The sequence below is a fragment of the Panthera uncia genome, chromosome D2 (genome assembly GCF_023721935.1).
Source record: "Panthera uncia isolate 11264 chromosome D2, Puncia_PCG_1.0, whole genome shotgun sequence".
NCBI lineage: Eukaryota > Metazoa > Chordata > Mammalia > Carnivora > Felidae > Panthera > Panthera uncia.
The window spans coordinates 60,349,548-60,375,862 of record NC_064818.1 but is presented as its reverse complement, the minus strand read 5'-3'; the positions used below and the strand labels follow the sequence as shown (position 1 = coordinate 60,375,862).

The following is a 26,315-nucleotide window of genomic DNA, read 5'->3' as shown; positions in this document are numbered from 1 at the left end:
GTGTTTCCCTCTTCCTCTTCTCCAGCTTTCCTCTCTCCAGGGAGGTTGTGGAGGGGCCCAATCCGTAATGATGAACATCATTGATGGGCAAGGCTTGAACCTCCACATCAGCCTGAGCACCAGTGATCTGGAGGTCAAACTGGGCCAAAGGCCAAGGAGCCAGGAGGCACACAGACTCCCAAAATGTGCTTGGACATTGGCACTGGGCACTTGAGATTTCTTGAGAATCATCAGAAGGTAGAGGCCTGAGGAGTCTTACAAACGGATTGTGAGAAAGAATACATTTTCTGTCTCCACGTTTATTGAGAACCTCAAAGAAAATGAACAGAGATTGATTGACCCACCAAAACAATCCCTGATGTAGAGTCACGACGTGCTTGGGAATTCTGGATGTGAGGGGGGAGACTGAGACTCAGCAAGTTAGCCCATAATCAAAAGCATCAGGGTTGTTCTGAAAATAAAGATTCAAGAAGCCCAGGAAAATGCTCCTATCTATGAGAAGGGCGCACACTGTGGGGTCCTGCTTCATGGCTGCTGTCCAGAGCTGGAGAGCTGGCGTGTGGTTCAAACAGCTGCAGGACAGGAAAGAACGGTTAGCTTGTCTGAAAGGGAAGCCATGGGTAAAGGTGGCAGGCGTGCTTCTTAGATTGACAAGATACAAAAGACTGGTTTGTTTGGGCAATGAAGTTATCTTAGTTACCTTATTATCAACTGGTCATGATCATTGACTGGAGGAAAAGCTCATTTGGGGAACAGCTGTGCATGTTTGGAATTTACAGAAGTTGTTGTTGGTTTTCACAAGTTAAAATGCTTGTGGACTGATTGCTCCGGGAAGTAAGGTGTCTGGGCTTCACTGTTTACCAACAAAAGGACAACCCCCCCCCCACCCCCCAACCACAAAAAGAAACATTCTTCTGTCATTGTTAGATTTTACTTTAGGGAGTTTGAAACAAGACAAGTCGTTTCCAAAAACACTTTTTAAAAATCAGTAAAACCATCATCAAACCTTGAAATAATGGAGCTGACCCAGCCCTTTCAAAGATGGATCAGGAAATTTAGGTCTAGGATATGGAAGTGATTTGCTCAAAATAGTACCACTGGTGAGTGGGAAATCCAGGAAGAGGTGAGGGTTCCCGATCCGTGGTTCAGTACTCCATCTCCAGAGGAGACAGGCTTTGGTAATGTGTATTTTGAGACATAGTTTAAAATATCTAACTATGTTTTATGTGATCTTCCTTTGGGGACAGCCAAAGTGGGAGGTGCGGGAGAGCATGGCTGGGTAGGTGTGAGCCCGCGCATCGTGGGGGTACAGACGCACTTCTGCTGGGGCAGGACTCGGTTCCCCAATGCCATAATTGTCCAGCGCCCAATTATGCACTGGACTGGGAGTACAGCAGATGCCAATACAAGTTCAACGTCTCTGAGCATCGGAACAAAGCACATGTTCTGGCTGCGAACCCCTACATGGTCTCCCCAGGTCCACCGGGCAACTTCATCTATTTTAAATATCCCTAACTTTCCATGCTGTGTGGCTGGTCATTCTGCTTGTTACCCAGTGCAACCCCACAGTCAAATGTCTTACTCAGCTATTCCATACACATCCAGCCGCTCAAACCAGGGCCAAAAGAGGTAATCGATCATGGATATACAGTCTCCACCAAAGAAGACGGTGTTCTGATAGCCAAGAATCTAAAAGTTTAAATAGAACAAAAGCAAGTTAATTTACCTACCTGCTGCCATGCTTATAGATGCTAAATACAAATATCAAATTTACTCCTAAAGAGAGAGAACCAAGGCTCTGATTCTCCTTGCAATTTGTTAGGCAGTCAGTCTTCCCTTTTCCTGAGGTTTCGTCCACTTCCTTTAGGGTCAAACTCCCAGCTACATTCAGCCCTTCCCCCCTTTCAACACTGGAGCACTGGGGTGGCTCATGTGACTTGGGAACTTGGAGGAAAACCCAAGCAGAGGGAGCCCAGCTCTGCCCTCTTAGCCTAGAACACGTTCCTCCATGTGCTAAACTTTCCATGGATGAGCTCAGTTCCTGGAGACAGGGGCCCTGCCCCAAGCCAGCGCTGTCCATTACTGAGAGGCAGGGGACCACATTAGGAACCCTGCTCCCTCATTTTCCAGGACCCACTTTATCTGTAATTAAGGGAATACTATAGTCTCCATATGTCTTACTCTTTAGATTTATTTATCAATCAATGTATAACTAAAGCAGGAAAGAGCAAATGGTCTTCGTGGACTCCCTCAAATCCCAACACTGTCTTTATATCATCTTTTCTTTTTTTTATTTGAGCTCCTTGAACTATACACTTCTGGCCACTCGTCACTGTCAACTTTTTACATTAAAATAGAATGTCTCATTTCCCAATGGGACAAGTTTATCCAGATAGGTAGACTGTAAACCAAACAGATAAACTCTTAACAGACAGATAACCAAATGCCAGTTAAAAAAAAAAGTACCTGAAAATTTTAAAAGCAAAAATGTCTAACACAGGTTACTTTTGGACCAGGTCTTTCCAAAGAGAAAAGTATGGGGCCGGTTACCTAGGTAAATCAAGCAAACAACTCTCTTTGACCCATATAACTCATAATCAACTGCTTACTCCCCTATAGCTATAGATCCAGATTCCTACATCCTTTAGATACATTTCTATCTTCCTATCTCTACCACTCAGGCTTGATTTTTCATACTCCAGACCAGCGTATGGATTCTGTGATGTAGTCTAGGGTTGTCATTAAGAAGGTGAGCTCAGGAGCAGTCAGACCTGATCCTATCCTGGGCTCTACCTCCTATTCAACATGGAACCCAGGGCAACTTGCCTCAGTTTGCTCATCTGTACATGGTGGTAAGTTAGCGCCCACCTCAGAGGTTATGGTGAGGAGTTACGTAATCATGCATAAATAAACATAAGCTCTTATGATGAGAAAGCATAGAGATGTCCAGAGTCTACCTGTACAGAAAGCAGATCCGTCCCTGACAGAAAAGATCAATGGGATCCCCCCACCTGCCACCCTTCTCAGAGGAAAAAGCAAATCTAAGTTTTCATTATCCCCTAATATGGTAAAGAGGAGTTTACATGACTGGTGTCCTGGAAGTCTAAAAAAACGTTAGGTAGCATGACTTTGTTCAAGAAAACTAACAGGATGGAACTAAACCAGTAGAATCTGGCCAATGAAAACTCAAGACAGAGGCTATTTTAAGGCATAAGGAAAACAGATCTGACTTACAGCAGAAAAGAACAAATTGTTCAGTTTTCATGGGTTCTAGATAGCACCAAATCTTTGTGTTCAGGAATAGATCGTAATTACCCAAACTTTTATCTCTGGCTTTGAAACATATTTCTCCAACTTACTGTTGGCCTTCATGGCACAAATCAGAACCAAATCTAAATCGATCAACCCCAGAACATCTGTATAATTCTTCTGTTTACAGAGCAGCGGTGCTCTTGGGAAAGTCCTTGTCAAAACAAATCATATATGGGCATTTATTAGAACCCATGATGGGTCCTTTGGTAAAGTGATATTTCAAAAACGAATAACTGCTTAGTAATTGATATTTATTTAGTATATATTTTAAAGCTTTTTATTTACTCAAAGTAGGAGTATGTCTTTGATATACATGATGTTACAGATATAATTAATTCTTATATAAACACTCAAAGTAATTCAAGCCCTATCAAAGTACTTGATACAGTAAAAAGTCAAAATGAGCATATGGAAGAAATAGATGAAGTATTACTTATTCTTAGCCAATCTCTCCCACCCCAAAATACATTTACACATTCCCTCGGGCTCCCTTCCTTCCTTCCTTGCTCCTTCCTTCCTTGCTCCTTCCTTCCTTCCTTCCTTCCTCTTTCTCTCTCTCTCTCTTTTATTTTTCCTTAAGTTGGCTTCACACCCAGCTCAGAGCCCAACGTGGGGCCTGGTCTCAGGACCCTAAGATCATGACCTGAGCTGAGATCAAGAGTCAGACACTTAACCAACTGAGCCACCAAGGCACCCCTCCCTTGGGCTTTCTTAAATTCAAGTGTAACATCAAAACTCCTTGGAGTTTTTGATACAGCTTCTGATTCTTGACTCCTGCCTCAGACAGGCATTTCTCCCCCAGATTTCTCACAGGGCAAGTCTAAAAGTCTCAAGAGAGGGGTGTCTGGCTGGCTCAGTCAGTTGAGCATCCGACTTTGGCTCAGGTCATGATCTTGCAGTTCTTGAGTTCAAGCCCTGCATCAGGCTTTGAGCTGTGCTTGACAGCTCAGAGCCTGGAGCCTGCTTCAGATTCTGTGTCTCCCTCTATCTCTGCCCCTCCCCCATTTGCACTCTGTCTCTCTCTCTCTCTGTCTCTTCCAAAAATAAATAAACATTAAACAAAAAAATTTTTAAATAATAAAAGTCCCAAGAGAATAGCCATCTTCCTATAAAGTAGCACAAAGTGCTGGCTCCTTTGCAGACATGTGCCAGTGATGTAGAACATCCTGGCCAGCCCTCCTTACAGGTTTATTGAAACCTTTAAGACCCTCAGTAAGCGAGCTCCCTTCCATGCAAACCTGATACCTTCAGATATGTGCAGTGGCTTTTCCCTTAAGAATCACAGAACATCAGTGTTGTAAGGGTCACTGGAACTCCTCTACTGGGACCCCCCTCCCACTTTACCATTTTTTTACACCATGCTCATTACGCACAGGATTAGAGATGCAGTGTAAAAAATGTGTGCAATAAAAAAACATGAAAGGGGCGCCTGGGTGGCTCAGTCGGTTAAGCATCCTACTTCAGCTCAGGTCATGATCTCACGGTTTGTGGGTTCAAGCCCTGCATCAGGCTCTGTGCTGATAGCTCAGAGCCTGCAACCTGCTTCGGGTTCTGTGTCTCCCTCTCTCTCTCTGCCCCTCCCCCACTCATGCTCTGTCTCTCAAAAATAAACATTAAAAAAATTTTACAAAACCACTAAGATCAGAAAAAAACAAAAGTTAGAACAGAAGGTCAAAACAAGGAAGGAAATATCAAGCCCAGGGGCCTGAAGAGTTCCTTAAATCTTTGAATCTGACTTGAGTTTCCTGGCAGCCGAGGAGGAGAGGAAAACACACCGGGTAAGCCAATTCTTGCCTCTCACGTGGAAGCACAAAGGGACTCTCACTTTTCAGGGGAGGAAACTCACTCCTAGGGAGGTGAAGGAGCTCTCTGGGTAGTGCAGGAGCTCAGACGAAAGCAGCATTCTCCTTATTCCCATACTAGAGTCAGCCCTTGTGTTGTTGAACTTCAGATATCTAAGTATGATGACTGTAGTCACAGTCTCTTGTGAATTCTTTGTTCTTTAAATTTAAGTATCAGCAAAAACCCTAGAATCAGCAAACTCTGAAAGCCTCCACCCCTCTCTGGCCAAGGCTGGTCCAACTGTGAGCTTCCCCGTGAGAACTCCCTCCCCAGTCCTGTTTTCTCTCTCTCAAACATGGGCTCTGCCAGAGCACCAGCCCACTGGGAGATGAGACACAATCACAGTAAAAAACAAAACAAAACAAAAAAAACTTTATCAAAATTCTCTTCTGGGGCACCTGGCTGGCTCAGTGGGCACAGCATGTGAGTTTGTGAGTTTGAGCTCCACATTGGGTGTAGATTACTTAAAAATAAAATCTTTACAAAATTCTCTCCTTCTTATTCTATTCCATTGATAAGAGGGTCTTTGGTCAACATTACTAAGATAGTTCTCCTGTGTTCTCAGTTTAAACTTAGTCCCTTGCCTATAGCCAATTAGCTCCTCTGACAGATTTTAGGATAGTCAGAAGTAAAACAGGATAGTAGGATAGTGAGTACACAGATAGTCTTAATCTCCAGTGGCTTATCCTCCCTAAGTGTTTTATTGTCACAAATGGAATAGGAAGCTGTGCTCCCTCAACCCCACTTAGCAGTGGTTATGCTAATATCCATTTTATAAAACTCTATTTTGAGTTCTTTTTGTCACCCACCTCTCACATATAGAATCCCTCACTTTCAGAACTATTGTCTCTGGTATGCCAAGCAAGGCAAAATAGCCTGCTTACAGAGGTGTTTTTATTCCAAGGCCCCAGACATCGCCCCCCAGACCACACACGGGCAGCTGAGGGAAGCGAGGCTCCAGCTTCTAGCTCTCCACTTTCCTAAAAGTATCAACACATCTCCAGTCCAAGCTTAAGAACTAGGATATTGGGAAAAAGGCATTTGATGTCCTGAAATATATATATGTATTTTAAAAATCTACTTTTTTCACTGAAAATTGACTACTAGACTTCCCTTGCTTGTGGATGTCAAAAGAGGTAAGGAGTGAACATGCAAATGAAGAGGGAGGGACCGTTGGGTACAGTGTTTCCAGCCCCTCAACCTGAAAAAGCCCGGATGAAAGGGCTCCTTGTCCTCTGCGAGGGCCTCTCGGGCTCCCCCAGGAGGACCCAAAAGAGGTTCGCCCTAGAGCGCGGGTGGAAGGAAGAAGCGCGGAGCACCCCCTTGTGGCCATAGGTGGTAAGGCGCCCTGGCCTTTGCTTGCCCTGGAAGTTTACCAAGGAGGTAAAAGAAATCTGTACGGTTTTTGTGAGAGAAGCAAGATCTTAAAGATCTGATCCCAGACTTCTTCAGACTAGACACTAAAAAGCTTCCATCTATAGTCTTGGTTAGTAAAGCTTGGGATCAGCTTCACTAATGCTTCACTGTGCTTAACTTCAGGAGGTCGCTGCCCTGCACCACTGCCATTGCCTCCAAAGAGGACAGACAGAGCAGTGGCTTGAGGGAGCGCTGCTGTCCTCGCTGGAGAACAAAGAGAGCGTTTTTTTCTTGAAGGAAACAGTTCCTGAGAAGCCCGGATGAAAGGCTTCTCACTCCCCTCCCGCCCCAAAAAGACACAAAACCACTTGCCAATACATCAGCAAGGCAGGCCCTTCTCCAGAAGTAGCAGAAAAGTACTCGACTAGGGGGAAGAAATCTGAGTCCATAAAAAATAAGAGAAGGTTCTCAAAGACCCCCTGGGGGGCTCAGTCGGGTAAGCCCCAGCTTCAGCTCAGGTCATGATCTCACAGCCCTTGAGTTCAAGCCCCGCATTGGGTTCTGTGCAGAGAGTTCGGAGACTGGAGCCTGCTTCAGATTCTGTGTCTCCCTCTCTCTCTGCCCCACCCTGCTCGCTCTCTCTCTCTCTCTCAATCTCTCTAAAATAAATAAACATTAAGAGAGAGAGAGAAGATTCTCAAGATTTCACATTTCTGACGTTTCTGGTCCCTGTTACACTGAAGCACTGCTGAGGCTGAGCCAGCGAGAAAGAACTGATTCCCTGTAAAATGAACCAAGGGTATAGAAACAAACTATGAGGACAAACTAGAGTACATATAAACCCATTTCTCCTCTGGAAAGAAGCCTCAGAAGTAGGTTCTGCTTCTTAACCTCCTGCTGCTTAACAATTATGACCTGGAGTCCCCTATGAAGATTCAGAACGCAATTTGTCAACATTCAGGGATTAAAGGACCATCCTGAGAATTCTATGCTGGGATCCTTTTAATGGGCTCACTTCTTTTGCCGACGTGTATGAGCACGATAGTAAGAGGGGAAGCTAGTAGGCCAAGGCTTGACAAGTCCAATACCTTTAAAGTGATGGATCGTGGGTGAAAAAAACAAATGAATATTTTCCATTTCTCCTGAAGGGGTAGACGACTTCCTATTTGTAAAAGCTGTGGAAGAAATCACAACGGGAAAGACCTATAGCACAATATGGTTAAATGTTAGATTTACATTTTAAATACACTTTTTCATATTTTTATTTATTTTTGAGAGAGCGAGCACGAGCAGGGGAGGAGCAGAGAAAGAGGGACACAGAGGATCTGAAGCGGGCTCTGCACTGACAGCACAGAGCCCGATGTGAGGCTTAAACTCACAAACCGTGAGATCATGACCTGAGCCTAAGTCGGACGCTTAACTGACTGAGCCACGCAAGCACCCCTGTATTTCTTTTTGTTTTGTTTTAGTTTATTTATTTTATTTTTGAGAGAAAGAGAGCGAGAGAGAGTTCCAAGCAGTCTTAGTGCTGTCAGCACAGAGCCTGACAAGGGGCTCGATCTCAGGAACCGTGACAAGAGTCAGACACTTAACCAACTGAGCCACCCAGGTGCCCCTAAATGTTATATTTCTACATGTACCAAAAAAAAAAAATAAGCCAAACTAAAAGTTAAAAAAAAAAGAAAACAAAAAAAAAAGCGTTTTTAAAAACAGGCAAATATCCTTAATACATAAGGAACTCTTTAACATATAAGGAACTTTTACACTCAACAAGAAAAATCAGGAAGATCTTGATAGACGGGTAACAGACCATTTTCACAAAACCCAAAGAGATAGCATACTTTGGGGGAAAATCTTCCACTTCACTAGCAATCAAAGAAATACAAATTAAGGCAACCATGAAAAACTATTGCTTCTCTCCAAAGCAGGCAAATATCATCTTTAATGAAATCTCCCAACAGTGGAAAGGGGGAAGTGCAAAGAGAATTTTTATACACTGCTGGGGGAGGGGGGGCAAACAGCACAAGTCTTTGGGGAAGCAATTTAGCAACACACTGCTCCAGCCTCTAAATGTTCATACCCTTTGATCTGGTAATTCCATTCCTGGAAGTCTGGCCTAAGGACATATTCTAAAATACAGAATTTTTTTTTTATGCAAAAAAGAACAGCTGCCGTTTCTTACAGCACCGTTCAATGGTAAACAACCAGAAACAATCTAAAAACTCCTAATGGGTGTGCTGGATAAATAAGTATGGTTTATACACATGGCAAATTATGTAGAAAGAAAGTGATTTTTTTTCTGTTTTTAAAGATTATACATGTAATACAGAAATACTTTCTCATTATTTAAAAACAAGACAGCAACCTAATTTTTTTAATGTTTACTTATTTTTGAGAGAAAGCATGAGTGGGGGAGGGGCAGAGAGAGAGGGAGACACAGAATCTGAAGCAGGCTCCAGACTCTAAGCTGTCAGCACAGAGCCTGACACGGGGCCTGAACTCACGAACCGTGAGATCATGACCTGAGCCAAATTTGGACGCTCAACCGACTGAACCACCCAGGCGCCCCCCACAAAGAAAGCAGTATAAATGGCAAGGACCTGCCCTCCCCATCCCTGCTCTTACCAAGTTTTCTTTCTCATCCTGGTTCTAATCCCTTTCCCAGTAGCAACCTCTATTGGGAGTGTAATATCTATCTATAAAGGCATTTTTCTGGACATTCATTTACATGCATATGTACACATATGTACATTTGTTTTCTTCTACAAAAATGGGATCATGCCATCTGTATTACTGTGTAATTCACTTAAATATTTCTAGGCAATTTTTTCATGGCAGTACTCATGGCTCTACTTCATTCATTTTAAACTGCTATACGGGGGTACCTGGGAGGCTCAACTGGTTGAGCGTCTGACTTCAGCTCAGGTCATGATCTTGCGGTTCACAAGTTCAAGCCCCCATCCAGGCTCTGTGCTGACAGCTCAGAGCCTGGAGCCTCCTTCAGATTCTGTGTCTCCCTCTCTCCTGCCCCTCCCCCACTAGTGCCCTCTCTCTCTCTCTCTCTCTCTTTCTCTCTGAAAAATAAATTTAAAAAAACATTAAAAAATAAACTGCCATACAGAATTCCACAAGATGAACATAATTTTTTTATTTAAAAAAAATTTTTTTAACATTTATTTATTTTTGAGGGAGAAAGCACAAGTCGGGGAGGGGCAGAAAGAGGGAGACATAGAATCCGAAGCAGGCTCCGCACTGTCAGCACAAAGCCCAATGTGGGGCTTGAACTCACAGACTGTGAGATCATGACCTGAGCCAAAATCAAGAGTCAGCTGCTCAACTGAGTGAGCCACCCAGGCGCCCCAAGATGAACATAATTTATCTAACCATTTCCTGTCTAATGTACATTAAGTTTTATAATTTTTCACCCTCATAAATCATGCTTCTTTTAAAAATGCTCTTATACATATAAACAAGCATTCTAGAGTTTATAAAAATATGGGAAAATCTTTACATCATAACGATAACCTAGTTCTATATACAGTACAATTTCAACTACATAGCAGAAAAAGAAAACAAAAAAAGTCCAAAATAATACCAATAGTTGTTTCTGGGTAATGGGCTTATGGATTTTTTTTTCTTAGTTTCTATATTTTCCAAATTCTCTAATGAACAAATACTAATTTATAGTTGGAGAAAAGTAAAATTAATTTCTACATGATGAGAATAATTATTATTCTATTATTTACATGGTGGTAGATGGTATAGCAGAAGGCTATTAACAGAAATATAGCAAATATTCATTTACATGGAAAGCAGCTGTCAGAACTGGACAGTGAATAAAGTTACCAAAGTAGCAACAGCACAAAAAACACTCAATTAGCCATTGTGAATAGAGGATAATCAGTTTCCTAGTGTGGAAGGATGGTGATTACAACTGGAATTAATGGCACATTAGTAGACATGTTAAATCAGTTAGCAAACCCAAGAGAACTGATAACATACGTCCAACACAAAAACGCATGCATAAATGCTCACAGCAGCATTATTTGTCATAGCCAGAAAGGGGAAACAACCCACCTGTCCATTAACTGGTGGCTATGCAAAATATGGTATCTCCGAATAATGCAATACTTTTCAGCCATAAAAAAAATAAACGATGAACCTTGAAAACATTATGTTAAGTAAAAGAAGCTCATGAAAAGCTAACATTCTATGTTTCCACTTCTATGAAATGTCCAGAACAGGTAAATCCATAAAGACAAGTGAATTAGTGGGTGCTGATGGCTGGGAAGGTTTTGAAGAAATGGGAAGCTAATACTAATGACTAAGGAGTTCCTTTTCGAGATGATGAAATGTTGTAGAATAACTAGCGGTGATGGTTGCACAACTCGGTAAATATTCTAAAAGCCACTGAACTGTACACTTGAAAAGGGTGAATTTATAGTATGTGAATTATATCTCAATAAAGCTGTTATAAAAACATAGCTAGTAACAACTAATTTAGTTTGTAGACATGTTAAATTGTTGATAACAAAATAAATTTAGGTTATAGTTTGCCATACACAGAAGGCTATAGAAAATTATTTTCAGTGAACAATTAGCCAGATACAAACTTTCTCCTGCTGACATCAAAGGATAAATAATTAAGCAACATATAATTTCATTATTGAAATTAATAAAAATTAAGGAAAAATAGCAAAACTTAACCAAGAAAATATAATCTAATTGGGCGCAAATGTATTCTTTCTGGAGAGGAGAAAGGACAGATTAAAAATTAACATTAGGGTAGGGGTGCCTGGGTGGCTCAGTCGGTTAAGCGTCCGACTTCAGCTCAGGTCACGATCTCAGGGTCCGTGAGTTCGAGCCCGTTTCAGATTCTGTGTCTCCCTCTCTCTCTGCCCCTCCCCTGTTCATGCTCTGTCTCTCTCTGTCTGAAAAATAAATAAACATTAAAAAAAGTTTAAAAAAAATTAACATTAGGGGAGAAATTTGGAATCACAAAAATACTTAACTAGAGATGTTCCTGGGTGATGTCAATACAGCTTATATAAATCTGACCTCACTAAAAACACAAGACATGTAACCAAATTTGGCGACATGGGAAGCTTTGCGTGGAGACATCACAAGGCAGGTTGGGGAATACCAAGAATTAAAAACATGGGCGCCTGGGTGGCTCAGTCAGCTGAGTGTCTGACTTTGGCTCTGGTCTTGATCTCCAGGTTTGTGAGTTGGAGCCCCACATCAGGCTAGCTGCTGTCAGTGCAGAGCCCGCTTCAGACCCTCTCTGTCCCCCTCTCTCTCTGCCCCTTCCCTGCTCTTTCTCTCTCCCTCTCCCTCTCCCTCTCAAAACTAAATAAACATTTATTAATAAAAAAAAAAAAGAATTAAAAACAATATAAGGTGTCCTGTGGCCCCCGGAAGCTGAAGGCCTCAAGTTACTAGGCAGGTTGTCATTCCCTCCTAGGCAGATTGTGTTTTCCAGAGTTATCTGTTACTACCCTTCTCATTCCCTTTTATTGAGTTCCACTGATGATTGGCAAGAAACCAAGCAACAGCCAGAATACAGAATTCATAATACAGAAACGCTGAATCAGAGCAAAATTCCGCAGCATCAGAGAAATCTGGCCGAATCCTGTCTTTCACTGCCTTTGGGCTGACTGCTTCCACAATGAAAATATTTAGAATGAAGGCACTAGCCCCACCCCACCCCCCAAAAAAGGAACCTCTGAAAGTTCTGCCACATTCAAATCCACAAAGATAAAACGAAAATGGGCTCAAGTGCTATTCTGATACGGCAAAGTCAAGCACAAACGTTAAAAAAAGAATAAAGCTAAAAAGACGTGTGCCACTGAGATTGATTCAGTAGAGGCTAGAAAATCGGTTTGACAACAGAAAGTGTGGTTAGGGAAGGGCATCCCTGTCATTTTAAAGCTCATGCAAATGTTTGGAACAGGAAAGCAAGTGGGGACTCTGCCAGTTTGATAATGAATGCAGCAGTAATGTATCTCAAAGAATTGTAAACATATTGCAGAAAAATGCGGCTAAATAACAAGCACAATGAATCTTTAATTTTGATGCAACTATTTTTTAAGAACAAATTTAAAAGTCAGGGCATTACTTGAAAAAGAGAAACTGTCACAGTTTAAGGCTGCAAGCAGTAAACTGAGCAGAAGATTATGTATTGGTATCTTGCCTTACTTATCACTCAGAAAGACCATGTATATTTAATGTACTTTCAGCTCACACAAAATCCTGATTATATAAAACCATGCAAAAGAGTTGCACAAGTCAGGGAACATTCTCTATCAAAATTATTCTGACAAGTTTCTACCTCAGTAGAATCTCCTAGAGTCAAAATACTGGTATTAAGAGTGGATCAAGCTAACTGGGCATGTTTCAGATTCTGATATTGCCTACATTGTATTTAAAAGTCTTGCTAATAATGGGACAAAAACCATATTCAAATCTGCTAGAACAATCCTGAATATTCAGTGGTCCTTAAATACCATCAGTATTTTGGTATATACCTACCTCAGCTAGTTTAACAAATTATTTCTAGGACTCAGCTACTGAAGATAAAGAGGAAATGTGTTATTCAGTGTTGTGCCGAAGCTGACCAATCACCAATCACATCTCTTTTCAACCCTGCGCTTAGACACAACATTGGTAGGTCGAATCAGCATTTGGTGGGAGTATTTACAGCACCGAAATCAGAAAATGCTATAAATCAGGGGGGGCCTGAGTGGCTCAGTCGGTTAAGCATCCGCCTTCGGCTCAGGTCATGATCTCACAGTTCGTGAGTTCCAGCCCCGTGTCGGGCTCTGGGCTGACAGCTCAGAGCCTGGAGCCCGCTTCAGATTCCGTGTCTCCCTCTGTCTGCCCCATCGCTGCTTGCACTCTGTCTCTCGCATTGTCTCAAAAATAAATAAACATTTAAAAAAATAATAGAAAATGCTATAAATCAGAGCTTCTTCTTCTTTCAGAAGTCCTTTCTTATAGATAATTATTCATCATCCATAAATACTGCAATTGTACAAATCTAAGATAGGTAGCTGGAAATGTAAATAAATTTAATCTGCTTCCACTTGACAAAGGTCAAATGAAAGAGAATTAATAATCAGCCTTCCCTGAAGGGGATAAAAATAGCATTCTCTAGCTGCCAACAGAGTTACAACTCCCACCCCCATAAAGGGAACATATCAGATTCTAGAACAAATTTAAAGGAAGTCATAGAACCACCTTTCAGATCATTCTAGAGGTAAGGGGTAAGTAGCTGTATTACTGCAAGGTTAGGGAAGGATCTGCTGGCAGAGATTGCTCCTTGCCTACCCATAGCCACTCTCCCCTCTTTCTTGATTACAGAACCCTGATTTATTCAAGGTGTCCCCAGCTAAAAGACTACATTTCCCAGCTGGCTCTGCACATAGTTCTCACACAACAACTAAGTTGCGGCCAATGAGATTTAAGGAATCATTGAGTAGGGATTCTGGGAAAGTCTTTTAAAGGGGCATGGCCTTTCGCCATTTTTTCCCCCCTTGTTCTCCTTTCCTCAACTTGGAACTTAGAAATGATGGCTGCAGTTCCAGCAGCTATCTTGTCATTTTGAGGATGAAAGACCTGCACTAAAGATGACAAAGCAGATGGAAAGAGAGCCTCAGTCCCTAATAACTTTATAAAGAAGCCATCAAAATAGCCCTGACTACCTCTGACTTTTTATGTGAGAGAACAAACTGTTATAAAATAAGTTTACAGTAGTAAGGTCCCTTTTGCTAGCAGCCAAACAAAATCCCTAACAAATATAAATCTTAGCCTCATTGGCAGAAAGTACAGAAGCCATGCAGCAGTAAAGAATGTGGTGAGTTGGGGAAAGGAAGAAACTCATCACGTGTCCTTCCCCCTTCCTTGCCAGATTTTCAAGAATAGTTCCATAACAGGTTAGTGGGGAGCAAGCACCCACAAGTTAAAACCAGATGACTGGCACCTGAACTTATCAACTTCTGGCAGAAAGAATAAGTCTGTGAAAGCAAGGGGTCAGGCTCAGGACCCTGTATCACCTCTTCCACTGAATCTGACCAGGAGGGGGGCCCCCTTTTGTACCTCTTCAAGGTTGCAGAATTCCTGACGCAGGGCTAGCTTCAGATCAGCACATTCTCTCCCACATCTTATGGCCACCAGACATTCCTTGGTCAAATGTGGGACCTAATCAGAGAACACAGGTTCTTAGTGGAGAAGTCTAAGGAAACTCTGTGCTCCTGTTCTGCCTGAAAACACAGCCAAAGCTTTATCACTCCAACTGAACAGGACAACACGCACATCCAGGTTCCCCACCTCCTGGGAGGGTCATGCCATCTCTGGGTTCCAGGAATCCATTGTCACAGCACCCTGGCAAAACAAGGCACTTTAAAGGGGGTCTCCAGTGCTCCTTACTCGCTCAGCTACTTCTTCGTTGTTCAATCTGCAGTGGGGCACTTAACCTCTCTAAGCCTCTCTAAGCCAGTGTTGTCATCTGAAGAATGGATACAATAACAGTGCCCACCTTGCAGGGCTGTTGGGAGCGTTAAGCGAGTTGACCTTTATAAAGCAGGTAGGGCCCTGCTTGGCACAGCATAAATGCTCAAGATAGGTCAGCCATTAATGTTCTTGAGTTGCTTTTATTTCTTTTCAAAGAGAACTATCATAAAACTCCATTTTTTCTTGTATTATCAACAGGTATCCCCTGTTCTCTCTTCTTCATGTTTCCTGGGTAGTTGGCACTGTTGCTCTGCATAAAGTCCAGTCCCCCTTCATGCACTACCTTGTTAACACCCCAATTTTTTTTTACCTGAAACCTTAGAAATATTCCCCTTAAAGCACTACCAGTTTTCAGCTCTTTCAACCTTCCCACCTTGAGTCACATGGTCATGACCACACCGTAACCATACCTCTTGAGTCTCCTAGTTGAAATGGAAAAGAACCTATCAGTTAAGCCTTTCATCTTTAATATTAGAGGTGAGAGCCCTACTATTACTCCATACTAGTTTTCCTTCTAAGATGCACGTAGTATTAACACAAAACAACCTCATCAATGATTTAGCTTTAAAAATCATTAAAAGGTTTGGGAGGTTTGGGAAAGACATACAAAGTAAAATAGACTGTAAGTGGCTTTTTAAAATTTTGGATATACCTTATAGAATAGCTCCAATAACATCTTCTGGCGAGCCCGCTCATAAGGGTCATATGGATACAGCTTCCTTCCAGGATAAGCATCATCCAGGTACTCACAGGCGATGACAGATTCATAGATCAACTGACATTTGCTGTTCTCCAGGACAGGAATTTGGCCAAAAGGGTGCTTTGTATAGTACCATTCAGGCTTGTTTCTCAGGTTAATGTTGATTACTTCATGTCTTCAAAAGCAGAGGGAAAATAAGACAACAAAAATGAGAGGCTTACGCAGACAGACATTCATCTGGAAAGCAGAAGCAATCAATGTACAAAATTTCAATTTGCAATAAGTTTTTCAAAGTTTAGGTTTCTACAAAGAAAAATACATAGCAACATCATTGTCTCCATTGCTATAGTTACGACGAGCTAGGGGTGCCTGGGTGGCTCAGTCGGTTGAGTGTCTGACTTCGGCTCAGGTCATGATCTTGCAGTTTGTGGGTTCGAGCCCCACATCAGGCTCTGTGCTGACAGCTCAGAGCCTGGAGCCTGCTTCGGATTTTGTGTTTCCCTCTCTCTGCCCCTTCCCCGCTTATGCTCTGTCTCTCTCTCTCTCTCTCAAAGATGAATAAACTTAAAAAAAAAAAAAAAGACGAGCTAAACATTTTTTCTGCCTTGTGTTGTTTGCTCTTTGTGATTCCTGCCTCCAAGAGGTTCAATCTCCTGCCCATTATCACTGCTAGGAAATAGTAGAGCCAAGCTGAGAGTTAGGAAGTCTGACTCAGAGCTCACACTCTTAAGCACAGCATTACAGAGTTTTCTACGTTTTAAAGCTTGCAAATACAAACATGATATTAACAAGTCACAAAAGGATATGGTAAATATTAGTAGTTATGAGCTCAAACTCTGGCATCAGACTGCCTGTGGTTTGGACTGTCTAGCTTGTGATGCTGGCCAAATTCCTTAACCTCTCTGTGTTCGGTGTCCTTAATTGTAAAATGGGAGGAATCATTGTGGCCATCTTGGCATTGTGGTGAGGATCAAATAAGTGTGTCTAAAGTGCTTGGGACAAAAAGAGGTCAGAGTGGGAGAGAGCCAAAGCATAAGAGACTCTTAAAAACTGAGAACAAACTGAGGGTTGATGGGGGGTGGGAGGGAGGGCAGGGTGGGGGATGTGTATTGAGGAGGGCACCTTTTGGGATGAGCACTGGGTGTTGTATGGAAACCAATTTGACAGTAAATTTCATATATTAAAAAAATAAAAAATAAAAAATAAATAAAAATAAAATAAAAATAAAAAATAAAGTGCTTGGGACAGTGCCTAGGTACATAAGCATGTAATAACTTTTTTATTCTTCCCATTATTATTAGAGGCTCAAGCCTACAAAGTTACCAGAAGTGCTCACATATGTTTAAAAGAGTAAAGGAAACAAATGAGTATATTCTTTGCTCAGTCAAGGAGAGTATCTTAAATCCTAAAGCAGTGGTTTTCAACCAGGAGTAATCCTGCTCCATTCTGCAGGGACATATGTCACTATGGGGAGCCACTTTTTGATTGTCATATCTAATGGGTAGAGACCAGGGATGCTGCTAAATGCCCAACAATGAAGAGGACAGCACCCCACCCCACCCCAAACACACACACACACACACACACACACACACACACACACAAAGATCTACCTGGCCCAGAATGTCAATAGTGCCAAAGTTGAAAAACCCTGCCCTAAAGAAATACTTACATTGCTTCCTAAACTATCAATTTGTCACTTAAGGGTAAAACCTGGAGCTGTTGTTATTTTAAATAGGTAACCTTAGGGCCAACTAGACTCAAGCCGTAAGGAAGAATCTGGAAGTGTATGCCATATACACTCAACAGAACAGAATTGCATAATAAAATGTCTCTCCATTATTATTTCTTGGTATTTCTCTGACATCAGTCTGAAACTCTGAAGTCATCCCTTAATGACTCCCTTAATCCCTTAATGACTCTCCAAGAGAGTCAAAAGCCTGGAATAACACAACCTCAACACTTTGGCTCTGGCCAGCTGCACTCCTCAGTCCGTATTCCAGCAAAGTTGCTCTACCTTCCATACCCAGACCTCCTCTGCAGGTGCTAGTTTTGCAAAATCCCTTCTGGAAGAAAATGTACCTATTTCTCAGGCATGTTGGAACCTTCAAGACACCTCTTGACTGCAGTTCTTTCTACCTACTTCATTGTTTGGAACTATTTGTTCATTCATTCAAAAAATATTTTTCAACACCTACCATGCACCAGGCTCTCTTCTAGCTCAGGAGTAAAACAGACAAAAGCCCTACCCTCAGAAATTACATTTGGCCACCGGGGGCGGGGTAGGGGGTGGCGGTGGTGGCAGTGGGGCCGAGGAGCGTGGAGGGGAGAGGAACGAACGGATAAAATGCTGGATGCGGTAAGCGCAATGAAGAAAGTGAACTGAAGTTGCCTGGTTTCCTGGGTGGGGGGCCCATTCGCTGGAGCAGTCAGAGGAGGACTCATAGCAGCCGCAGTGCCCTTCCTTCACAAATATTACGGGAGGGAACCGGCTCGCCAGAGGCAAGGTTCAGTTTACCGCGAGGTGTCCTGAAAATTTCCAGCACAGACACCGCTACAAACAAGCCGTGCAGTTCAGGACCGCCTGCTAAAGAACCCGCCCTCTGCTAACCACTTACCGACTCTGCCTCAGAAGAAAGGGACACAAGGAGCGCCTGTGAAACCCGGGCAGGGCGCCCCAGATTTTGAGCACCCCGCTCGCCTCTGGGGCTCTGGCTTTCAGCTTCTCACCTGATGCCTTTGGCCCGGAGGACAAGGCGCGTCCTGTGCGCAAAGGGGCAGAACCTCATACTGTAGACGCGGATCAGGCCCTCTGGGACGGGCCCCGGGGGGCAGCTTCCTGCGAGGGGTGGGAGGGATCGAGGGACCGGTGAACCCACGGGGAGGTGGGCTCACTCACCTCCCGGGGATCCCAAGAGAACTGCTCGTACCCCGCCTCCCGAGTCCCAGAGAGGACACATTTCATTCGGCTTTTGTGCAGAGAAACCCCTCAAGTCCCTCCCCGCCGCGCTGGTCTGGGGGCCATGGCCCGACAGCCCCATCTCCCAGAGCCAACATCCCCAGCCACGCGGAGCCCCAGTCCGGAGACAGCTGTCGAGGGGGCTCACCTTTCCCAAAGGTCCTGGTCGCATCCTCCATGGTCTCCCGGCGTCTGCGCGGCGTGTTACCCTCGCCGTGGCCGCAGGCTCTAGGGACAGCTTCGCTCCAGCCTGCCCCTCCTAGCCCCAAATTCAATTTTTGAGTGACTGAGGTCGGGGTTGAAGGGGAGGCGGCGAGGGGACAGAAGGGAAGTGATCTGGGAGGGGAGCTAGGACAACTTAACCAAGAGAGACATCTGCCCAGATCTGGAAGCCCAAAAGTCAGAGTGAGCAAGAGAACCCTGAAAAGAACCCCTTGCCTTGAACACGTGGGAGAGCATTCAGGGTGGGTCTCTCCTCCAGATCCAAAGTCCCTGAAGATTGGGCATTTAAACTCCAGCTTGTATTTCAAGGGAGTTTAGTAAAACTTGACCAGGGTAATGATACGTTTTCTTTCCCATCCTAAACCCTCCCTCCTGCATCTCTAAGACAATTGGACACAACCTCCCTATAATGAAGAAGATTTGTTTGTTTTAAGTGAAGCCAGACTTCCTCCGGATATAGCAGATAAGGATGAAAACTTGTTAGTGTTGAAATCTTGCGTGACCCAGAGAGTGAGTGCCTTCTTAAATTTTTAGCGGATCGAGGCCCCTCACTTGCTTCACCTTTATTCTGGCCCTATTTGTGACATTTTATCCCAGCTACAGAAAACTATTAAGGAATAGGAACATTCTTTACCTAGAGGCAAAGACAAATTTGTAAATTCTTACCACTCCCAGCACTCATTTCAGAGAAAACTCGAATTGCCAAGGAAAACATGGCCAACAACCCAGCAATACAGGGACCACTTGGATAGCTCTTCCATCTACCTTACATAATGGAGGTAGCTGGTCTTTGTTCTGACCCTGATAAGCTGAGATCATGAAATTTAGCAGGTGGTAAAATAATTCCTTTAATTTTACAGGACTTGGTTGAAATGGGAATTGCTTGTCAATGGATTGTATAAGATTGACAGGTAAAGAAGGAAAGAAAAGCATGATCTGTCTCACTCACACCAATTGATTTCCATTGACTACCTTGTTTGATTCCCATGACTACTCAGTTAGGCAGCTAGTATTATTCCTATCTTGCAAAACAGAAAAGAGCCTCGGAAAAATGAAATTACTTGCCCAACGTGACCAGTGAGTGGGGTTGAAGAACTTTAAAAGTTCAAAGCCTGACTTTATTGTCTTGGCCTCTAAAGTTGGTTAAGAGGGTAGGAATGTTAAGTCCATTCTTATAAGTATTAATTATGTGTGAGATATAACACTTAACAGCTGCTCAGATGTCCACTAAATTTAAATATCTTTATTAAAATGACAGAACCTAATTATGTAACTTATGAATGGGTATCTTTTGGCCTTTGGAATTCCAATCTATCCAGAAATCATTGGTTAATAGGTTTTTGTTTTTTTTTTCTACTGAATAAGAATCTTTAAAAATCTTCAGGATAGTGACTCGGTTACATTTTTTGCTAAGTCATTCAGAGTGAATTCATGTGGTTTTGAGTAGTTGTCGCTTTATAAGAATTGGAGAGTGGCAAAAATGTTTGAATAAGTGTTCTCTGAAAAGAAAATATTATATGTCAGTAGGACATCTGGTATTGCAAAAGGTAAACTGACTTGCCATGCTAACAATTTTGCATTTTGGAAGACGGATAAAGTAATAGGATAACTACTATTCTGGAGCTAATTTTGACCAAGAACAACAAATTAGTGGAGCGCCTGGCTGGTTCAGTTGGTAGAGTGTGAGACTCTTGATCTGGGGGTTGTGAGTTTGAGCCCGACCCTGGGTGTAAAGATTACTAAAATATTTTTTTAAAGGGCGGTTGGGGAAAGAACAAATTGGATGGTAAGATGAAAGCAATGAATATAGCCATATCATGTGAGAGCTTCTTGGTAGACAAGGAAGTGACTCCTCGGCAGACCAATGTATCCTCACATAAGAAAAGCAGATTCAAAGAGTTGGAAGAAAATATATCCAGATTTTAAAGGGGGGGGGGGGGGGCATAAGAGGAATGTGAAATTATTACTAACACATATTTGGTGCTTTATGTGTATTCAATCATTTAATCCTTAAAATAGTCCTATAAGAATTCTATAATTTTAGTTTAAAAGACGACCAAGCTGATGCTAGCAAGGTGAAGTCACTTGTCAAAAGCCTCACAACTAATAAGAGGTGGAGGGAGGATTCTGAAGCCTGGAAGTTCAACTCCTGGGGCAGCAATCCAACCAGAATCTTATTCTATCCCAGAGTTGGGCAAACTTTTCTATAAAAGTTGAGATAATAAATACTTTAGGCTCTTCTAGCCAGCTTGTCTCAACTACTCTCTACATTTTAGGGTGAAAACAGACAGAAATAATATACAAATGAATGGGTGTGGCTGTGTTTCAATAAAACATTGTTTGTGAATGCTGAATTTAAATTTTATATATACTTTAACGATTTTATTTTTAGAGTAGTTTTCGATTCACAACAAAATTGAGAAGATACGATTTCCCATATACTCACTACCCCTACACATACACAGACTCCTCCACCATCAACATCCCCCATCAGAGGTACAGTTTTATAATCGATGACCCTGCATTGACACATCATTGCCCAAAGCCCACAGTTTTCATTAGGGCTCACTTTTGGTGAATTTCATATAGTTTTCATGTGGCACAAATTATGATTATTCTCTTGATTTTTTTTTCAACCATTTACAAATGTAAAAACCAGGGTGCCTGGGTCACTCAGTTGGTTAAGCATTCACTCTTGGTTTGGGCTCAGGTCATGATCTCATGGTTCATGAGATGGAACCCTGCATTGGGCTCCGGGCAGACAGCACGGAGCCTGCTTGGGATTCTCTCTCCCTCTGCCTCTCTCTCTCTCTCTGACCGTCCCCTGCTTGTGCTCTCTCTCTCCCTCAAAATAAATGAATAAACTTGAAAAAAAAAAAAAGTAAAAATGTAAAAAACATTCTTAGGTCTTGGACTGTAAAAAATCCAGCAGTGGAGGGGCACCTGGCTGTTTTAGTCAGTTAAGTCTTCGACTTTGGCTCAGGTCATGATCTCATGGTTTGTGGGTTCGAGCCCCGCCTCCGGCTCTGTGCTGACAGAAGCCTGGAACCTACTTCTGATTCTGGGTCTCCCTCTCTCTCTCCCTCTCTCTCTCTCTCAAGAACAAATAAACATTAAAAACCAGCACTGGACTGGATTTGACCTGTTGGCCTTAGTTTGCCCATCCCTGCTCTATACTGACAATGACTGAATTAACAATAGACAAATTGGGAATTCCATTAGCAAAGTAAAAGGTTCCTGAATCATCTTATTACTATGCCAGAAGAGAATGTATTTCCAACTTTTTTCTCCTCATCCCCACTCATCAGGAAAATCAACTCTAAGAGTTGGAAGATATTATTTATTAAAAGTATACCTGTGTGTTGGAAGCCACATTCTAAAATGGGAGTGTAGTTGGTGAAGTTAGAAAAGATAGAATGATGGAAACATTTCTTTCTCCGAAAAGAAGTAATATATTGTCAAGATTCTTACTTGGCACTATATTTAAACCCTGGCTTTGGCTCTTGGGCAAGGTATCTAACCTCTTGGACCTTCATCTTCATCATCTGTAAAAAAAGAACACTAATCGTAGCTACTTGATAGGTTTTGAATATTGAATGAAATTGTGCACATCCTCAGTATAGTAAGAGCTCAGTGTGTTTGGAAATTAATGACTAATATTAGTGAATAAGAACACATGTCTAATAGCATAGTGCACTCCAATTTTGTATCTATAAAGATGAAATGTACCGCAATTCTGCTTTGCCAAGCACATTAGAATTAAAATTCAACTGAAAATACTAATTTCACCAGCTACCAATTTAATGCCAGTTGAATGGGTTGCAGGTTGCAGGCTACATTTCAGTAGTGTGGTTCTTAATCTTACCACTGAATGCTATGGTTTCCCTAGAAAGATTTTAATTATGACCTTTAAGCTTATCCCTACTTCCTTTCTAAGAACCAATATGTACCTCTTTGAAATCCTCTTTGCAAACGTTCTTCTTATGTTATTATATCATGTTTATACCACTATTATACTGATTCACTCAAGCAAGAAATAAATAGTAATAGGGCTATATGAAACCTACTCTAAATCATTTCTAGCTACCTGAAACAGAACCGGATCAGTTTTGAAACTGTAGGGAACTTCAGTCATGAGTGATAATTATTCAAGCCTAGGAAAAGAATGCCACCAGAGAAATAATTTCTTTAACTACACATGTCTCTGTTTTGAGAAACGGAGAGAAAGCAGAGTTTGCATTTTTCAGTTAAAAAACTTTTTTTTTTGTTGTTACACCAATCTCTGACAGTGGCAGAAACTGGAGGACATTTCAGAAGCCTAATTTACATGAAAAATTATCTTACCGGTGTTCAAAACTTGTTCGCCAAGTTCAAAGAATGAGATAAGTAAGGGGAAATTCTCTATTTTCAAATAGGCCTAAACTCAGGACTGTTTCCAGCAAGTTAGGCTCATAGGGAATCCTGTGTTCTAATGCCTTTGGGACTTTTTTGTTTCAGTTTTATTGAGACATAATTGACATACAGCTCTGTATGAGTCTAAGATACAAAGCATAATGGCTTATATAAATTGTATAATGATTACCTCAATGAGTTTAGTTAACATCCATCTCCTCATACAGTTAAAAAAAAAAAATTCTCCCCACGAGATCTTTTAGGATCTATTTTCTTAGCAACTTTCAAATATACCATACAGCAGTGTTACATATAGTCATCTTGCTGTACATTACATCCCCAGGACTTACCTATAACTGAAAGTATGTAACTTTCCACCACTTTATTTTAATCCCAATGCCCTCCTGAACTACACACACACACACACACACACACACACACACCAATCTGGGACACATCAAATAAGATTACTAAAGTTACCAGAGGAAGAACTTCATCATCCCACTATGGAATCCTGAGTCAAAGGAGACTTTCTTTCTAAGTACTGGATTCCACTTTCCTATTCCTATTTCTCCTTACAGCTTGGGGGATCAAAGAAAAAAAAAATTAAACATTTTAATATGTTATCATTTGAAAGAGCAAAGGCAGATTTTCAAGATCCTGAAATTAGCCAAAGTCAAATATTTGTAAAACTTAACAAAACACACTAAATTTGAAAAAGGAACATCAACACTTCCTGTTAAATCCCAGACATAATAGTGGTGTGTCCAAAAGGTGGATACTATCCTCTCCTGGCTCAGCCTCTAAATGCTAGTGAATAGAGACTGGGGCAGAAGCAAATGTATGATCTTATCTCAAGAATGCTCTGAATGACTGTAGGAGTTCAGGCTGGATTTAAATCACCTCTTTAGCATTTACTAGCTTGGTGACCTTGGGAAACACACAACTTTCTATGCCCCAATGTTCCCCCTCCCATAACTTAGAGCCAATAGTACCAACACATTCTGTAGCTTGGGGAGGATTAATTCAGATACTGGTTAAGAGACATTTAATACCTAGCAAGCATTCAACATTAGCTATTATTTTTATTAGTAGTTGAACGTAGCAGGGGAGTCCCATAAATCCTCACAACGAGAAGACTTTCGCGGGGACCAAATTTGCCTGCAGCCAATGCCCTGTAATGTAGCTAACCTAGTGGTGCCGAATGCAAGCCTGAGAATTCCTGATCTTCGGTCGTCTTTACCTACTCCAGCCAAATCAGAAAAATAAGAATAATTTAATGAGGTTCTTTTTCTTTAAGTTAAAGGGATTCGCTTTAAAGACCTGTTCTTTAAATTATAGAGCTTGTGCTTTTCTTGATGTTAAAATCTTTGATGAAACTTTGATGAAGATAAGTCGTTGGGTTTTCCTTTTAAAAGTGTTAGGCAAACCCGAAATTCGTGAAAAATCCAAAATCCATTATTGACCTCAAACCTCTCTCCCTTCCAATGCACCACAGACCGGACAGACCCACCCGGTGGAGGTAACAAGAGAAAGACACACCGGAGTGACCCACGCGCGCCCGGCAGACAGAATCGGAAGTAGAGCGGAGCCAGCAGCAGCTGGCAGTGGCAGCGGAGGGAGGCGGGGCCCAGGCGGAACCCGCCCCTTAGAACGCGATCCTACCCGCCGACTGGCCGCGGCGCCTGGAACTCCAGCCAATCTTTAAAGCCTTTGAAAGCCCTACGGCCAAGCAGTGCGGAGCTGAGCCAATGGGCGGCCGCGTTACAGGCTCCTGGATACCGAAGTCGCGAGTGCTCGCCGTATCGTAGCTGGCAAAAGTAGAAGCCAGGTCGTGGCTGGCAGTGGCAGCTCAGCGCCCCGGTCTACATCCGACTGAAGTGTGCCCGCAGCCGACCGGGGCCTGGAGGGTGGGGCAGGCGGACGGCGGCAGAGATGAGTCCACCCGGAGCTTGGGCGTGGGTGGCGGCCGAGGGTTTGCGGCAAGAGGCCTTTTGTGAAGTCAGTCGGTTCTCAGGGCCTCTCAGGGTGCGGTCCTCGGATCGCCTGCATCACCATGGGGCGGGGGTGGGGGTGGGGGAGAGCTCATTTCAAATGTGGACTTTGCAGCCTACCCTGGACCCACCGAATCGGAAATCCAGCGGTGAGCCTTAGGTGATTGTTACGCGCTCTTACGTTTAAGAATACGTACCGGAAACCAGACTGTAATGGGGTGGGTCGACAGCTCACTGATATTCACAGTGTGTTGGCTGTGTTCTCGATCTTTCTGCCAGCATCTTAAGGACTCATTTAGCCTCGGGATCTTAGTAAAACCATCTGTAGAATGAAATGATGCTCTTTGACCTAAATTCTTCTTTTTTTTTTTTTATTTCTTTAAATTTTTATTTTTTTAACATTTGTTCATTTTTGAGAGGCAGAGAGACACAGAGCATGAGCAGGGAGGGGCAGAGAGAGAGGGAGACACAGAATCTGAAGCAGGCTCCATGCTCTGAGCTGTCAGCACAGAGCCCGAAGCGGGGCTTGCACTTAAGAGCAGAGAGATCATGACCTGAGCCCAAGTTGGACCCTTAACCAACAGAGGCACCCAGGTGCCCCTGACCTACCTTCTTCTAATGGAAGTAATGTGATGATAAAAATTAAATAGAAGCTCAGTGGGTTATGGAAGATAGCATTAATATTTCTGAATTACTCATCCAGACTTACATCGGAATTGATAGATGTGTTCTCCACATTATTTAAAAAAAAATTTTTTTTTAATGTTTATCTTTGGAAGGGGGTAGGGCAGAGAGAGAGGGAGACACAGAATCCAAAGCAGGCTCCAGGCTCTGAGCTGTCAGCACAGAGCCCAACTCAGGGCTTGAACTCCTGAGACAGTGACTTGAGCTGAAGTCAGAAGCTTAACTGACTGAGCCACCCAGGCGCCCCTTCACAGTATTTAGTTACATTTATGGGATACCTGCCATGTGCCCAGCATTGGAGTTGGTACGAAGAATTTGAAGGGCATTGAGATTGAAGACGGGG

The 26,315-nt window shown here is 42.6% G+C and overlaps 1 protein-coding gene across 8 annotated transcripts; it reads right to left on the bottom strand.

The window, feature by feature from the left end:
* Positions 1–279: 279 nt before the first annotated feature.
* Positions 280–25,275, bottom strand: GSTO2 (glutathione S-transferase omega 2). 8 transcript variants are annotated; one of them, XM_049645707.1, is made up of 9 exons: positions 24,960–25,275; positions 23,775–23,875; positions 18,829–18,939; positions 18,452–18,560; positions 15,674–15,896; positions 14,608–14,709; positions 7,599–7,685; positions 1,583–1,689; positions 280–572 (listed from the first exon to the last, which is right to left on the bottom strand). In XM_049645707.1, the coding sequence occupies exons 3-9, from the start codon at positions 18,857–18,859 to the stop codon at positions 413–415; spliced, it is 819 nt and encodes a 272-aa protein (XP_049501664.1). In that variant the 5' UTR covers positions 18,860–18,939; positions 23,775–23,875; positions 24,960–25,275; the 3' UTR covers positions 280–412. The 8 variants fall into 8 exon arrangements, with proteins under 8 accessions (XP_049501664.1, XP_049501665.1, XP_049501666.1 ...); XM_049645708.1 differs by lacking the exon at positions 23,775–23,875 and adding an exon at positions 22,374–22,447; XM_049645709.1 differs by lacking the exon at positions 24,960–25,275 and adding an exon at positions 24,837–24,924.
* Positions 25,276–26,315: the final 1,040 nt, after the last annotated feature.

Coding starts and splice junctions, on each gene's coding strand:
- GSTO2 (XM_049645707.1), bottom strand. CDS start 18,859: ATGGAGGATGCGACCAGGACCTTTGGGAAAG. Junction 15,897..18,451: donor CTCCGGGCCAAAGGCATCAG/GTGAGAAGCTGA, acceptor CTGCTTTTGAAG/ACATGAAGTAATCAACATTA. Junction 573..1,582: donor GATGTGTATGGAATAGCTGA/GTAAGACATTTG, acceptor CCTGTCCTGCAG/CTGTTTGAACCACACGCCAG.